The sequence below is a fragment of the Acanthopagrus latus genome, chromosome 21 (assembly GCF_904848185.1).
Source record: "Acanthopagrus latus isolate v.2019 chromosome 21, fAcaLat1.1, whole genome shotgun sequence".
In the NCBI taxonomy this organism is placed as follows: domain Eukaryota; kingdom Metazoa; phylum Chordata; class Actinopteri; order Spariformes; family Sparidae; genus Acanthopagrus; species Acanthopagrus latus.
Window position 1 is genome coordinate 13,802,576 of NC_051059.1, and position 16,222 is coordinate 13,818,797.

At 42.4% G+C, this 16,222-nt stretch overlaps 1 protein-coding gene across 2 annotated transcripts; it reads right to left on the minus strand.

Annotated features, from left to right (window-relative positions):
* Positions 1-171: 171 nt before the first annotated feature.
* Positions 172-12,028, minus strand: LOC119011418 (tropomyosin alpha-4 chain-like). 2 transcript variants are annotated; one of them, XM_037084503.1, is made up of 9 exons: positions 11,709-12,028; positions 7,965-8,090; positions 3,469-3,602; positions 2,443-2,560; positions 2,255-2,325; positions 2,054-2,129; positions 1,365-1,427; positions 1,194-1,263; positions 172-530 (listed from the first exon to the last, which is right to left on the minus strand). In XM_037084503.1, the coding sequence occupies exons 1-9, from the start codon at positions 11,820-11,822 to the stop codon at positions 448-450; spliced, it is 855 nt and encodes a 284-aa protein (XP_036940398.1). In that variant the 5' UTR covers positions 11,823-12,028; the 3' UTR covers positions 172-447. The 2 variants fall into 2 exon arrangements, with proteins under 2 accessions (XP_036940398.1, XP_036940399.1); XM_037084504.1 differs by lacking the exons at positions 7,965-8,090; positions 11,709-12,028 and adding an exon at positions 4,734-5,063.
* Between the last annotated feature and the right edge of the window lie 4,194 nt (positions 12,029-16,222).

Sequence of the window (16,222 nt, forward strand, 5' to 3'; positions counted from 1 at the left end):
AGCAGAACGGAAAACACAAAGCGTGTTAGCACACGAAAACTAGAAGGTGAGCTCATTCTGCTCCCTTGTGTTGCAACTCCCCGAAGCACCCATACACACAAACACATAGGCAGATCAGTGCGTACGCAGACGGAGGACAAACTCAAGTCAACCAAGCCCATAAAACTCACGTCATCAAAATCATCATCAGTTTTATTTGTGCTCAGAGTCTGGTCTACAACACAATTTCTAGCACCGAAAACTGAACATCATATGGACCCAAAACCATTTTTTTAAAAAAAGGAAAAAGAAACAAAAAGAACCATAAATATGTAAAAAGGGGTACATTTGTCTTAAACGGGAATAAGGGGGGGGAAATTACAGAAAATGGATGGCATGTAGAAGATATCTTTGACAAAACAAAATATTTTTTTGTTTGTTTGTTTGTTTGATGTTCTTCTTGGCATTTTACAAGCTGTTGAGCTCCTGCAGTGTTTGGTCCAGGACTTGGTGCATTCCAACATTCTCCTCTTTTGCAGTTGATAGGTTCTCTGCAATAAAAAGCATCAGCAGATATTAAATGCAGTGGGTGTGTCGGTGAACTGATACATTTATTGCACGAGTGCATTATAAAGATAATACAAAGTGAGCGTGAAGAGCACCAAAAGCAAAAGAAAAAGAACTGGCTTATAATATGGAAACCTACAAACATGGCCTTTTCATAGTGGCTGACAGATAGATATAGAAACTGATTGGTGAAAACTGAAATGACAGAGGACAAGGTAAAAGAGAAAAATATCTTTATTGAGCTTTAGTTGAATGCAAGAGGAGCGAGGGGCAGTGACAGCAAAAGGGAGAAGAGAAGAGACAAAGTGCTTCCAGTCAGCTGAATCAACGAGAACGTGACATCACGAGCCTGACGCAAAGGTTTACAAGGTGTTCATATCATTGAGGGCATTATCCAGCTCCTCGCTGATAGCCTTGAATTTCAGCTTCTGAGTGTACAGTTCGTCTGCAGATCGAAGGGCAGAGAGAGAGAGAGAGAGAGAGCAGGCGGAGGAAAAGTGCAGAATTGTGCAGACCGTGAAAGGGAATCAGGAGGAAAAAAAAGAGAGAAATCAGATCAGCGATCAAGAATCGGGAAATCAAGTATGATAAAGATTTGAATAAAGCAAAGAAACAAGACTGAAGAGAAGGTTTCAAATGAAGTGTACCTTCTAGGTCATCTATGGTCTTTTCCAGCTTGGCCACCGTCCGTTCTGCAAATTCCGCACGCGTTTCCGCCTTTGAAAAAGAGAGAGAGGAAAAAAACAAAAAACAAAACATATTAATCACCCAGACACAGCTTCCCTCAGAGAATACAGCTAATACAGATATGAACTTACCTCCTTAAGTCTGTCATTCAGGACTTTAATCTCCTCCTCGTATTTGTCCTCTTTCTCAGAGTACTATAGAGACAGAAAAACACATGAAGAAATTAATCCCGTGGAACAATATATACCTTTTTTGTTCCAGGCTTATGTCAGAATTTTTGCAGGTTAATGCTCAGAAAACGCCTGAATGAATTAATTTTAAATGGCAGATCAAACTGAAATCCTTTTTTTTTTTTTACATTTCTTTTTAAATCTATATTACTCCTTGACATTACTGCTTTTGTTTAGTCAATTTAGTCAGTTTTTGTTTTGTTAGTCTAGTTGCTTAAATCCTTTTATTTGTTACTGTATTTTTTTCTGAATACTACACTTCTAATTCAGGTTACTGTTACTATGTATAAACATATCAATAAATATTTAGTGCATCAAAGAAAATACCTTTACAGTGTTTAAAGCTTTTTTCTAGTGGATAAATGGTCAGGTGAACTTAATGCATAAAACTTGCTCTACTTAAAGGACAACTCCGCCAATTTTATTCTAGATGACCTGCAGTTTCCTCTGGAGCCACACAAGGCTTTATATGACTTTTTCCCCACATATGCAGTAGTACTCCTCACGACCTGTAAACACACTTTAAAATGTGTAAAATTGGTGTAGTTACCCTTTAAATCAAATCTTCAGGATAGATACACAACACTTGCCTTATCAGACTGAGCCTCTAGGGACTTCAGGTTGTTGGTGACATTCTTCAGCTCCTCTTCCAGGTCACCACACTTACTGTATAAAAAAAAAAAAAAAAAAGAAAGAAATGTGCGGTATTGAAGTTTTCTGAATGCGTTTGACATTTCTATGAACAACGACCTCAGAGTGTGCATGTAACTGCACAAGGTATCCATACTTACAGCTCTGCGATCTCTGCCCTCTCCTCTGCTCTCTCCAGCTCACCCTCAAGGATCACCAGTTTACGGGCAACCTGGCATTAAAAAAAAAAAAAAAAAAAGACATAAAATCACAGTTGAGCAGAAACAGAAACGACTTCAGAGTCACGTGAATACTGAGAGTCAACGGAAAATGTTTTCTGTGCGCGCACCTCCTCGTATTTGCGGTCCGCCTCCTCAGCGATGTGTTTGGCCTCTTTGAGCTGCATCTCCTGGATCTCCATCTTCTCCTCGTCTTTCATGGCCCTGTTCTCGATCACCTTCATGCCTCTGACGATTGGACAGACAGACAGGCTTCAGTTCAACAAGACAACATAAATTTGGGCACCAAGGTTACACACTTGCCTTTCCTTATGACTGTTTATGGGTACTTTGTGGCGATATGCCGATGATGGGGTTCTGTTTTTGCAATTCTTGCCGGCATGCTGCTCTCCATGCAAACTAGAAAGCGAGGGTAGCTGGAGTGCTTGGGGTTGTTTTTTGTTCTTTCAGCATGTTTGGGTTGTATGTTGTTGTTTCAAAGATAAGTAAATCTGTTTTCATATCTTGTGTTTCACCTTATAAAAAAAAAAAAAACCCCACAACAAATTACCATTTTTCCAATGATATCTCAATTCTTAAATCAACATTCCCAAATGCAGCAACCCTTTTTTTCCCCCTTTTGTATATTTACTCTGTTTAAAGCAGATAAAGATTACATACATTACAAATAACCACAACTACAAAAAAATCTATTTCCGCACTGAAACCATCATTAAAAAAAAGTTAAGTTAAAAAAAGGACCACGCTGTTTGCCTCCATTCACTGGAAGCTATGTGCTCCATTCAATCAGATGACTCACTTTATTCAAATTGAGGATTTCGTTTGAGGGTTTAGAGGGGGATGAGGTCATAATATATGAAGACAGACGATGAAAGCTCCATTCGGAAAGCTAAATAAAACTGCTCCGGCTCTACAATCGTGGTCTACTCGTCTCATTAGCGTCTACTGGACCCTTTGAATCCAAAACAAACACACAGCTCTCTGCATTTTCAAGGTGGTTAAAATCTACATGCATCGGGTTGTCTAATGGCTGGACCCTGCTGGACGCACACTGTGGACAACACATCACATCATCCATAAGCCATCGGACGATCGTTTGTCTGTCTTGCAGCTGATGGTATGTCCGGAACTCTCACCTTTCACTCTCATCAGCGGCCTTCTCAGCCTCCTCCAGCTTCTGCAGGGCCGTGGCCAGTCTCTCCTGAGCGCGGTCCAACTCCTCCTCCACCAGCTGGATCCTGCGGTTCAAAGATGCCACATCGCCCTCCGCCTACAGCAACAAGGAGAGGAAGAGGGACAGAGTGAGAGAGAGAGAGAGAGAGAGAGGTCACAGGTCAGAGATCAGCCAGGAAACATGCAGCTGCCATGAGCAGGATGACAGGCCGACTGAGCCGCACGTTGGAATCCAGCTATACAACATGAAATCATTGATTTTTAAAAGAGTTTTTTTGTTGTTTGGCTTTGAGTGTCTCATTAATACTGCTGCTGGCCCAACTTCCTGTCCAGCCCGTCAGATTTCTGGCACGTAATCAGTTTCAGTCTTAATGACCGTGATGAGTTGTGGACTTTGAAGCTTGCACGGACACTTCGAGAACTGCTGATGTCGAGCAGCACGGCAGATTTTAACCCTGGCACGTCCAAAGGCCTTCCGTAACGTAAACCCGTGTACGTTTATGGGGACAGAAGATTGCTTCTCCTCCTCGGCCTGTTTCCTGTGAGACCGATATCACAGATAACCAGTCTGCTCTCTTCTTCCTGTGTGGGGGCTGAGGAGGAGCAGGAGGAAGAGGGGGAGGAAGGATTGCAGCTCCTAATTTCAGATAATGTGCCCAAATGTTGTTAAGTCAAAAAGCTGGGAAAACAGGACAAGCAGAGACAAAGACAGCTGGATGCTTGACAAAAAAAACAAAACAGGGAGGAACCATTTTCCAACTGTCTTCCAAGCCTTTTTTAAGACATATTAACCCCCTGCCTCTGTACTTAATGTTTAAGCAACCACGCTGACAGTTAATGTAATACCGACGGGCCCCCCGTTGCTTTCCAAGGTGTTCGTGACGATATAGGGCGGGTTTCGGTTAGATAACACAGCCGAACAAAAGTCGACCAGGGAGTGTCACTACACTGATGCCCCCGAGTTCCCATAAGCGTTTAAATCGACTAAACTGACGCATAAGAAGATAAAAAACGACACATTTGCAAACGGGACACGCAGCGGAAGTTCCAAATTCCTCCTGGGGCGTTGTTTGAGGGACCATTACCGCTACCTGTTCTCGGCCAATACCGCGTGTTAAGTCCCTAACAATCCCCACCAACAGGCGATGGAAGGTGGTACGTGGAGGAGTACAGGTGAATGAGAAGGCAGAGACGAGAATGAGGTTGGAGAAATGACAGGATGTCTCACTTTTTCGCGCAGTTCTCGCTCAGTGTCCAGCTCCCTTTGTACCGCCAGTTCACGCTCCTCCGCCTCATCCACTTGTAGCTGGAGGGTCTGGATTTTCTTCTTTACCATCTCCATGACCGCGACTGCCTCGTTTTACTAAACAAAACCTAAAAAAAAGAAAAGTGACGAAGGAGCACCAAAAAACGGCTGTCTGTGAGTCTGTGATTCGCGTCAAAGTTTCAAGCTCCGAGGGAAAAAAGTTTTTTTTTTCCTCTCTCTGTCTCGGGCAGGAAGTCAGGGACGTGAAGGGTCGGGATGGTGGGGGGAGAGAGAGAGAGAGAGGGAGAGAGAGAGAGAGAGAAAAAAAAGGGCAGGGAGTTTTCAGGAAATTTATGGCGAGATCGTCCAATCCTGTGGAGGAGCCCGGCCTCGGATGACATCACAGGATTTAGGAGGGGACGGCGCTGCTGTTTTCCTTCCACAAAAGAGGTGTGTAAAAAAAAAAAAAAAAAGTCGAGAGAAGCCCTGGAGTTGGCCATTGTGGACTTATATGGCAAACACAAGGTGTTGCTAGGGCTTGCATTTTTCCCCCGCTCTGATTGGAGGCAGATCAGAACGGAGGAAAGGGCGCAATCTATGATTCACCACTCACTAGTCTGATTCAACAGATGTGAATCATAATGCATGGCTGGATGTGTGTGTGTGTGTGTGTGTGTGTGTGTGTGTGTGTGTGTGTGTGTGTGTGTTAAAGAGGAGAACAGTGAAAGTATTAACAAAAAAACGAGATATCAATAAAAGCACATAGGTTTACTCCTGTGAGGGGGGGTTCAGGGTGTGGTGGGGCTGGGGGTGATAATCCTCCTCCAACAGGGGTTGCTGACCTGCAGCCGACTGGAATGTAAATTGATTTGGTTGCAAACATGACCGGCAGCCATTGGGTGGCGACACATTCCTTCAGCGCCCCCTTCTGCCACATCCTCCTCCTCCTCCTCCTCCTCCTCCTCACTCCTCCTCAGTTATTTCCTCCTTCTGTCCTCCTTGTATCACATTTATGCGTATCAGCACCCGCTCATACGCAGTGTGAAACACATTAGAAGAAGACGCAGAGTTTGGATAAATCTGCAAAAACTATTTTTGCGGGCATCTGATAGGTCATCAGAGACAGAAATCACATGTGATCTCACCTTTAACCTTTTGGGGCCTTATCTCACCTCCTTTCACTGACTCACTGTCTGGACTATTTTCATTTGATGATATATTTAGTTCAGTTTTGGTCTAATTGCCAAAGCTGAAGCGTTAATTCCTGAGCGTCATCAGCTTTATGTAGACTAAAAGTAACACAGATACATTTTTTCCGTAACATCCCTCTGTTCAAAACCCAGACTCCATTGACAAAAACCTTAATTTTACCTTGCAGAACACAGGAGTCGCTGGGTACGGCGTCTTCAGTCAGCTGATTTGTTTGTGTTATTGTGTGACCTCACTGCAGTTATTTTCTCCTTCTGTCCTCCCTGTATCACATTTATGTGTATCAGCATCCCTCCTAAGCAGTGTGAAACGCATTAGCAGATGTAGAGGTTGGAGAAACCTGCAAAAAGTAGATCTGCGGGCATCTGCTAGGTCATCAGAGACAGTAATCTGACCTTTAACCTTTGGGGCCTTATCTCACCGGCATTCACTGGTAGTTTTAGAGACACTGTTGGGGTTATTTTTATTTAATGGTATGTATTTAGTCTAAAAGTCAAAGATGAAATATTAACTAGCATATTTATTAGCCGATCTTTTGTCTATATTATGACGATTTGCTGCTTTTTAAAATCTTTATGTGGCCTAAAAGTGACGTAGATCAACCCACTTTATCAGGGATGTCAGAGGTCAAGTACTGGATCATGTACTGTTGTTACTGAGGGGTTTCAAGTGTTACATTTTAGTAATTATACACGCGCACAACACAACAAAAGCTCTTGTTACTCCCGGGTGACGCATTTATCTAACAGTCTGAGACAAGAAAGAAGAGAATCATGGTGCGTCACTGTTAAAACCCCATCAGAAAAGTATATCTGGCGTCATATAAATAATCTTGGTCATTCATTCAGCCCACAAAAACAAACTCAGTCTAGCTGTCTCCACATTTTTCCACTGAACCTTTTGCTTTTGATAAAAGACAACGTCTGACCAGATCTCGTCTTCTCCAGGTGAGATATTGCTGTAAAAGAGAGATCCTAAATGAAGTGGGATGCTCTTTAAAGGTGACCGGTCATCCACCATTGTTTCCGATAAGTTATGTTCTGTGAGTCCAGACAGACCAGAGTGTAATATCTCCACCCCAAAAAAGGCCAGAGCATTGATTTCATTAGACACTGCAGTGCGGGGTTCTCTGTTTGCTTAAGCCGCATTCCTGGGATTCCTGGTGGGCTGCAGGCTGGCCGAGTTTTGTCTGTGCTTGAGAAATAGCTCAGTTACAGAACTCAGTCAGACACCAGTAACTCTGTGATACTCAACAGTATCTGGGTTAGTGGAGTCATCTCAGGACTATTTTCAGGGTTTTTAGATCTACGTTGTGGTCGATCAGTAGGTGCTGGGTAGCAGATCGAAAGTAGGAATTTAGAGTGAAACGTTTCCAGCACATCGTAACGTACACTACCAGTTGGTGTGTGATACACAAAAGGGGATTTTTAAATTCTCATGCTTGAATTGCTGGCATGAACGTCCTCTAGATTGAATTCTTTTCTGCCTTTTTTTTGGTTAAAATCGTAGAAACAAAGGGACATATTGTGCGAATAGTTTACATGAATATAACTGGACACTTAACTAAACAAATGTTTTTATTCATGATGATTTCTAAATATCAGTGTTTCAGCTAGTCTGCTGCTGTGTTTCATCACCCTAGAAATGAGCCAGCATTACGGTAAACCCATGAGACGAGTCCAGACATGGCCTTTTTTGGGAGTGTATGCAGGGGAAGCAGCACTCAGTGTGTTATCAGCACTTCATTCAGCTTTGTTGTTGTTGTTGTTTTTTAAAAGAAAGTTTAAAAGTTCTGTGAACAAAACCTTCATTAATCTCTACCACTGGTCTTTTTTTCAGTCGGGGGGCGGGGCGGGGCGGGGCGGGGCGGGGGGGTGGGGGGTATTTAGTTCGGTCCATCTGAAAGAGTGGTGATACCTTACCACACTGAAACTTGGACGTTGCGGTGTTCCACTCTGCAATGAGGATAATGTGTTTCAGATGGCGACTTTGTGGTTAACTCACATCTGTGGCCTTCTTCTCCGACAGTTCCAGTTTCTCCTGAGCATCCTTCAGGGCCTCCGAGTACTTGTCCAGCTCGTCCTCCGTTCCCTTCAGTTTCTTCTGCAGACCGAGCAGCTCATCCTCAAGCTGAAAGAAGACGAACATGACAGAGAATCAGGGAGGATAACAGCAAAAAACCAAACCACGTCTGAGTTATGTTGTCAGGGATTACTTGACTACTTTTTTGATTATGACTGTAAAATATGGCATTTAGTTTAAAACAGCAAAAGTATTCAGATTAGAATGAATCTTTTGATAATCCAGTGGATTCAAATATTAATAACAAGAAATCCATGTGATTTTGTACTCAGTGGCTGACTCCATTTGAAAGTGATCTGACCCGGTCCTGCTTGAACTGAGTGCTGCCACACTCACGAGGATTATGGCAACGAGCTGATGTCTAGCAGGTATAATGTTTACATCACCAGGGCTGTTGACATGTGGGTAACAGTCAGGTCAGTCGTCTTTGGCCCTGGGTCATGGGAAGGCCTGAACCCTCACAACCCTTACAATAATCTGCTGATGGGGCCTGTGGAGATTATCTTGTCCACAGCACAGGCAAGACTATTCATGGCCCTGTTCACCATTTTAGTTTAGTTCAGATCGGGCTGATGGGAGTCTAAGCATTAGTATTTGACGAGATATTTTACTGAAAACCACAAATATGTTGTAAAAAGTACCCAAAAGTCATGTTGAGTATAGTAGAGATATCAGGTGTTACTCTGTTAAAAGTGAAAGTCAACCATACAAATAGTATGTGGGTAAAAGTCTCAAAGGTATCTGGCAGTAAATGTACTTAAGTGTTCAAAAGTACAAATAAAAGTTAAGTATACATATATTCATATGTGTCTAGATCAGGGATCACCAACCTTTTTGAAACTGAGAGCTACTTCATGGCTACCGAGTCATACGAAGGGCTACCAGTTTGATACACTCTTCTGAAATAACACATTTGCTCAGTTTGCCTTTAGTTACATATGATTATTAATGATTAATGATACTCATCTATGTGACGACACAGATCACGCTAATGATTTCTCACAATAATTATCAACAATGACTTAACGACCTGGGAGACAAATAATATCAATATTCAGTTTTCATTTTTAGAACAGGCCTGAGGGCTACTCATGTGGTCCTTGGGGGCTCCCTGGTGCCCGCGGGCACCACGTTGGTGACCCCTGGTCTAGATACTGTATGCAACTAATTACCCTCCCGGACAATTATCCGATCTGATATCTAGCTTTTTTCCCCCTGATTTTTTTGATCATCAGAAATAAGTGAATTTAAATGCATTTTATAATTTGCAAAGTAACTAGTGACTTAAGTTAGCAAGTAATTGCAGGGTGTAAAAGGTACAACATTTGCACCCAAAATGTAGTGAAGTGAACGTATAAAGTAGCAGAATATGGAAAGTATAAGTCAGAACTGTATTTGAGTAAAGTACTTGAGTACATTTACTTAGTTACACATAAACCTCACTACGGCAGAAGAGGAAACATCAGGGGACTGCCAGGATCATTAGGATTCATCATCTGGGGAACTATGAATGTCTGAACACAATTTCAGGGCAATCCATCTTACAGTTCATTGAATATTTATCCCTGGTAGCAAAGTAGTGGAATGACTAGCAACTTTGCTGTATATCATCATTCTTGGAAATATACAGAACCTGCTGCCAAATGTCTTCATCAGGACTATTTCTTCAGTAGAAATTAAACTCTCCATTAAGAGTTCTGTGGATCATCAAGAGCATCTGGGACGCTGTTTCTAAAGTGCACTGCAGCTGAATTTTTTAAATTCTCTTGTAATTTGGGTGACCCGATCCTTTAATTGCTGCTGGAGCCCGCCGTCTGTAATGTCTGTTGATACCGAGCATTAGATTTGTGTATTTTCAGTGTGTTCCGTCCGCCTAACCCGTCGTGCCAAGAATAGCAAAGAAAGCATCTCTTAGCGCTGCTGGTATCTCCGCCATCCAAACAAACTAAAGGGCTCTGCATAATCTTCTAGGATTTCAAGCTGCCTGCTCCTTGATGTGGAAGACATGCTGAGGGTCCATGTGTGCGGTGCCACTGACAACTGTCACTCCTTGTGTGCTCTCTGAGGGTATGGTTGGGGCTTTAGCCAACAGACGCAGGATTCTTTCCACTTGCTTTACTGTAGCTCCCAGCTTTGTCCAACTGCCTGCTCTCTGGCATTCCTCTCGTAGCGGCGAGATGATGAGTCCACCTCCCACCGTGCAATAATTGCCTCTATTTAGAAACCTCAAATATCCGATTACACCTCTGGATTCTACTTTGCTTGTATCAAGTGGGATGAGTAAGCTATCATTAAGTTAGCTGTCAAAATATCAAGCTGTCTGAGGCTCCCGCACTTCAGTACCAAATATGGATGTCTGGAATCTGTGAGGTTTTCTTTGACCTAAAATTTCAGATAAGGTTGCTGGGAAATGCAGTACTCTCCCAGAGAAACCGCTGCCGTGGGGTGGACATTTTCACTTCTGGTTGTTTCACCCTCTGGTTCACTGTGGATAACACGTCCAGCAGTCGGCACTGTGCCATTCTGTTTGTGCATCCCTGTGGACATCCTCCACCACCTCCACCCACCCACCAAAAGACCAGGCCCAGGGGCTCAGTATCAGCTGCTCTCTGTTATTCAGCATTTGGTGCCTTTGGGAAATACTCGACATTTCATGTTGAGCCCCCCTGGTAGCCTGCACAAGTGGTTTGGTATTTATTAATTTGTTTTACACCACATTATCAGTAGGTTAATCTGAGACGTGACTATCAAATTAATCGCATCAAGCTGATTTAACGTAATAATCCCGCTGGTGAATTCAATTTGGTTCATCAGAGAGGATGAAAGAGACTTTCAACTGGAAGTTCCAACATCGGTGTCACAATAACCAATTTCAATATAGGGCTTTGCAATATGGATGAAATCAGTATCACAATCTTATAAATAATACTGTTTGATATTGATGGTATGGCAAATATGAACAAAATCATATACAAAAAAAGACACTTGTTGCATTGTTAATCAGTACAACACACAAAAATTCAAGTGACTCTTATTGTAGTGATGGAATGGAATTAAAGTAAGTGAGTAAATTTACCCAAGTACTGTAATTTTTGATAGTTTTAAGGTACTTTCAATTTTCTGTAACTGTATACTTTCACTCCACTGCAACTTAGAGGTAAATATTGTACTTCTTACTCAGTGCAATCATTTGAAAGCTTTGCAGATTACATAGTGGACCTGCAGTTTACAGTATATAGGTACCGGTATGTGTAAATATATGTATGCTTTACTTGTACTTTTGATGCTCAAGAGCAATTAATATCAGATGTTTTCAGATTTTTACTCAACTACGGTTCATGTAGGTGACTTTTACTTCTTTACTTTTACTAAAGTAAAACATTCGGGTACTGACAACACTGGTTATAGTTTGCCTAGATTGATTCATTTGGAGAACAATATCTTTATTATTGCTGTAGCTCTCTTTTTGTGGTTGATAGCTGATATATTATTGTATAAAACCTGTAAATAATGATGTTTAGTGCTTTATGTTGTATATTGTAGAGGCTCTTAATGTGGAAAGTGTTCAAATCTTTTTTAAAGTGTAAATATCATCCTCATGGAAGAGGACACATTTCCATCTCATCCTTCATGTGTACCCCTTAAAACTCATCAGCTTCGTCTCACCTGCTTGCATTTATCCTCCGCTGCCTTCTTGTCGGACTCAGCCTGCTCTGCCCTGTCGATGGCGTTCTCCTTGTCCAACTTCAGCATCTGCATCTTCTTCTTGATGGCCTCCATGGTGACGGTTGGGTCTCAGTGGCTTTTTCGAAAAAAGAACGTTTTTTATCTCTTTGGGTGAAAAGCCGGTGCAGACGAAGACGCCTCTCGCAAGGTTGAAGAGGAAGGGGAGAAGACAGCAGATGCAGAGAGGAGAAGAGAGGGAGTGAGAGGAGAGGAGAGGAGAGGAGAGGAGAGGAGAGGAGGATGCAAACTGAGACTCGGAGGAGCTCTATGTGATTTAAACTTGACTGGAGGTTTGGAGACAGCCCCAGTCTCTTGTGACAGCCCTTTCCCACCGTTCACCCCTTTCCACCACTCCCCGCCTCGGCTACTCTATACTGTGCCCCCCTCCCAAATCTAAACTTCACCTCCTGAAGGCTCTCTGGGGGGACAGAGTGGTGTCGATGTGGTGGCAATATCCAGCCCACCTCCTTATTTGAATCATGGCCTTTTTGTTTTAGACGGAGCAGCAGACGAACAGCAGATAAGAAGAAGCAGATTGATCCAGACATCAAAAGGACATTGTTCACATTAGTAATATGAGTTACTGTAGCCTCACATCCCCCCCCCACCACCCCCCACCCCCCATTTGGGCTGCATGTCTATATGCCTGTGTTCTTACTTAGGAATGTTCAAATTGATGTTAATACCAGAGTTGGTTAGAGAGGGACATAGTTCTCATTCTACCACTGAATGAAACGGGGCTGTATGGAAAATGATCCAGCCAAAGAAAATTCGGGGGAAAGAGCTGTCTGCGTGTGATCTACACCAGGCAGCCAGAGCTTTACAGTCGAGCTGCACAGACATAAACCATAGGTCTGCTGCAATTAACATCCTCTTAATTACTATTGGTCTGACAGACCTTTATTTAGTTCCGCTTACTGTAATTTGTATGGCGCGCAATGTAAAAAGCGGTGACTGGGGGGATGCAACATGTGTTACTGAGATGTTTCCAGGGATATGATTGTATGCACTTATGCAGATATTGGGAAAGTGGGTCAAGTATCCAGTCACTTCATTCTCTTTATTTGCAGATTTTAAAGTTTCTATCAGACTTCAAATGACAAGAAAAGTGAACGTGAATTAATGTTGGTTGATGTTTATGTTGTTATTTTGCGTTATTTTGGATTAAACTTGGTGCAAACTGGTAAATTAACTTTGAAATTATATGAGCGAGTCTGACAGGCTGTCTATGTGTGTGTGTGTGTGTGTGTGTGTGTGTGTGTGTGTGTGTGTGTGTGTGTGTGTGTGTGTGTGTGTGTGTGTGTGTGTGTGTGTGTGTGTGTGTGTGTGTGCACACTGATGACATCAGCACTAATGGACCTGTCTGCTTGCTTTCAACTCCTCTGTGCCAGCTGCCCCATCTAAAAATAAAGATTACAAGGAAACTCAAAGGAAAACAGTGAGGCATACAGAGGCCATTTAAGTGACATCTGAAGATAAACTTGGGCAAATGCATCGTGTGTTTTTCATGTTGCATCGCCCATGTTGCAGTGTGTCTACCCTTGCCTGTCGTTATTCCTTACAAGAGACATTTTCTTGGTTGTACTTTGGCACAGAGGACACCATCCAAGGCGAGTGAGATGAATCAATGTGTTCTGCAGGCGCCTTGGGTTTTGAGGTGCATATTGATGCTGAGCAATATGAAAATGTGTGTTAGCATTTTTTTCCGGAAAAACTAAAGGATTACATTTTGGTGAGAAAATGTCCACTTTGGTATCGGTACAGTTTAAGATAGTCAGTGCATGTAATGTTGGTTGAGATCTTTTGGAAAGAGTTTAGGACCAGTTGTGCTGGGAAGTGTTTCAGAAGTAGGATCATATTGAGGCAAACTGCCAAAATTTGAAAGCCGACGGATAAATAGATCCAGAAATCTTCTCTCTTCTCTTTGCACGTTTGAGATTAATAGCACTGTAAGTGACTAATAGAATTCTCCTCAGCAGAGGAGGGAAACCATAGCCTTTTTTGGTATTTTTTGTTTTATGAAAGTGGTGGCAGTTAGATAGCTTTTAAATCCTGGGGTCAACCCAAGCTCACATCATGACCGGCGATGATACAGAGCGGTGACTGTGTGCCTTATTTGGTCTGTCGGGATGCTGGCTGCACACTGTGTTATGGTAATACATCGCTCAGATACAAATATTGATTTTGGTGGTGTTTTCCGTTAATACGATTCTTCGACTTTTCTGGGCTGTATAGTGGGGGAGGGAGGAGAGAGGGTGGGTGGGTGGGGGGCTTGGAGCAGAGCCAGCAGGGGAGAATGAGAGAGGAGGTAAGGGAGAGAGAAATAGAGACAGAGTGAATCAGATGCGGAGTGAGAGAAATCAGAACCCTCCCACAGGAAACCGAGCTAAACTCCTCTTCTCCTTGTATGGTAAAAACTCCCCCAAAAGCCACAGGATCGCCTTGGGAGTAGAGTCAAAGTCCTGCTAAGTATAAATCACAAAGCCATGGGAATGGTGGAACAGATTAGAGTGTGTACGAGTGCTACCATGAAGACTACAGCCAGTGCAGTTTTAGTAGTCTTAAGTGCTTTGTGTCATGCAAGTGACATGTGGACACTGATGTTACAGTTCAGTCTTCAACTTGGCCATAGTTTGATCAGTTTTACACATGGAAAACATGTGTGTTTATAAAAGAAGTCATTGTAAAGAGACAATCATGGGCATTTTGTGCTGCAAAATTCACTTGTGCAACACCTGCGCGTCTGACTTATCAAGCATGTAACACCTATGCGATGCACTGACTCACAGTGTGCTACTCAAACAAGCCCATTTGACAGCGAAAGTAAACACACGTCAGCCCTGCTCTTAGGGCTTCTGTACGAACATGTCCGTTAACTACGCAATCACATCCAGTGACCCCGAACTACAGCGCCCCGCACATAACACTGTGTATATGTGTGTATGGTGGTGGCTGAGGGAAGTGGCAGACTGTTATATTTGGTTCTGTGGCTCAGCCCAGTTGTATCTCCGACTTCTGACAATGTCTAGACTCCATCTTACGAGCCAAGGGATCAGGGATCTGTCAGTGGGATGGGACACAGTTGTCTTGCTGCTGAAAGGCTTTTCATGCCAACGGGGGGGCGCTGTTTGGGGGGGTGTTTTTGGTAGAAAATAAACTGGGATGGTGGTCAATCATCACTCACAGTGCTGAATTTTTTGTCCCTGTCCCTGTTCTGTCCCCGCTTCAATTACCGCAATATTTACCCTTATCAAATGTCAATGCTCCCAAAATTGCCCAGCTGTTCATTTGTATTATTTTATGTCCTATCCTTCATCACTTTAGATCCCGGCCCCTGTTCACAATACACAGAGGTGAAAAGTACCAGCAGTTAGTGTGCTTAAGCAAGTTATTTTAATGGTAAGCCTGTGCTACCTCAATAAATTCACCAGTGGCTTTGTGTATTGTAATATATTGACATATCACTTAGGGGTGTATTTTTAGATGTATGAAGCAGAGTCATTTCTACTTATGTTTCAGGAGACTTTTCACCTCTGGTGAAGTCAGGATTTGTTTCTTGGGGGCCGTTTAAAAAGTAAACATCAGCATTTATTGTCAGGTGGTGATCTAGTTAGTCAAGTTTCAGTGTAAATTTAGGGTATAGGTCATATCAGCGGTTATGACACTGAAGATTTGCCCAAATGCAGTGCAGCAGAATGAATGTCTGAGTTCAGTTTTAGAGGATTTAAACACACACACTTGCATTTATTCAGTGGAAATACATAAAGAGCTGCTGATTATGTAAGATTCACAACAACAGATGGATAAGAAAGGCTATGAAAGCCAGCACTGATGGCACAAAGTATGTGGAAAGCCTGTCAGTGCTTGCTGAAAATATATATTGTAATTTCCATATTTATCCACCATAAATAAGGATACAAAAAGCAAAAACAAAAGAGTCATATAGACACAAACACAGAATGGAAACATTAAAAAAAATACAAATAAAAAAAACAACAAAACCTACTTACCTACCTACTACATGTAATTCATAACTCTGTCACAGGTAAACCACACGTCTTCATCAGAAAGTACAGAGTTGATTGGGTAACTTGATTTCTGAGTATTGCATAAAGCATCCACATTTTACTTGGACAGTCTGTTTGGGATTTTTAGTAGCATACGTCAGTTTTTCCTGGCCAGGCAGCTTGAGAAGCTTTTCAGCCATTGATTAATAGTTTGTGCTTTGGATTCCCCCCCCCCATTGAAGAGCAATACAATATTTTGCCGGTAGGAGACAAATACTGACAAGTTTTTGCTCAGAATCAAGTTAAAGGACCAATCTCAGATAAGGTCTGTGTGATTTTTAACCATAAAAATAACACAAACATCTCCTGCTGTATCCACAATACAATGCACCCCTCATCTGAGCCACAAGTTACTGGATTATGTTCATTAAAATCAGTGTGAAATAC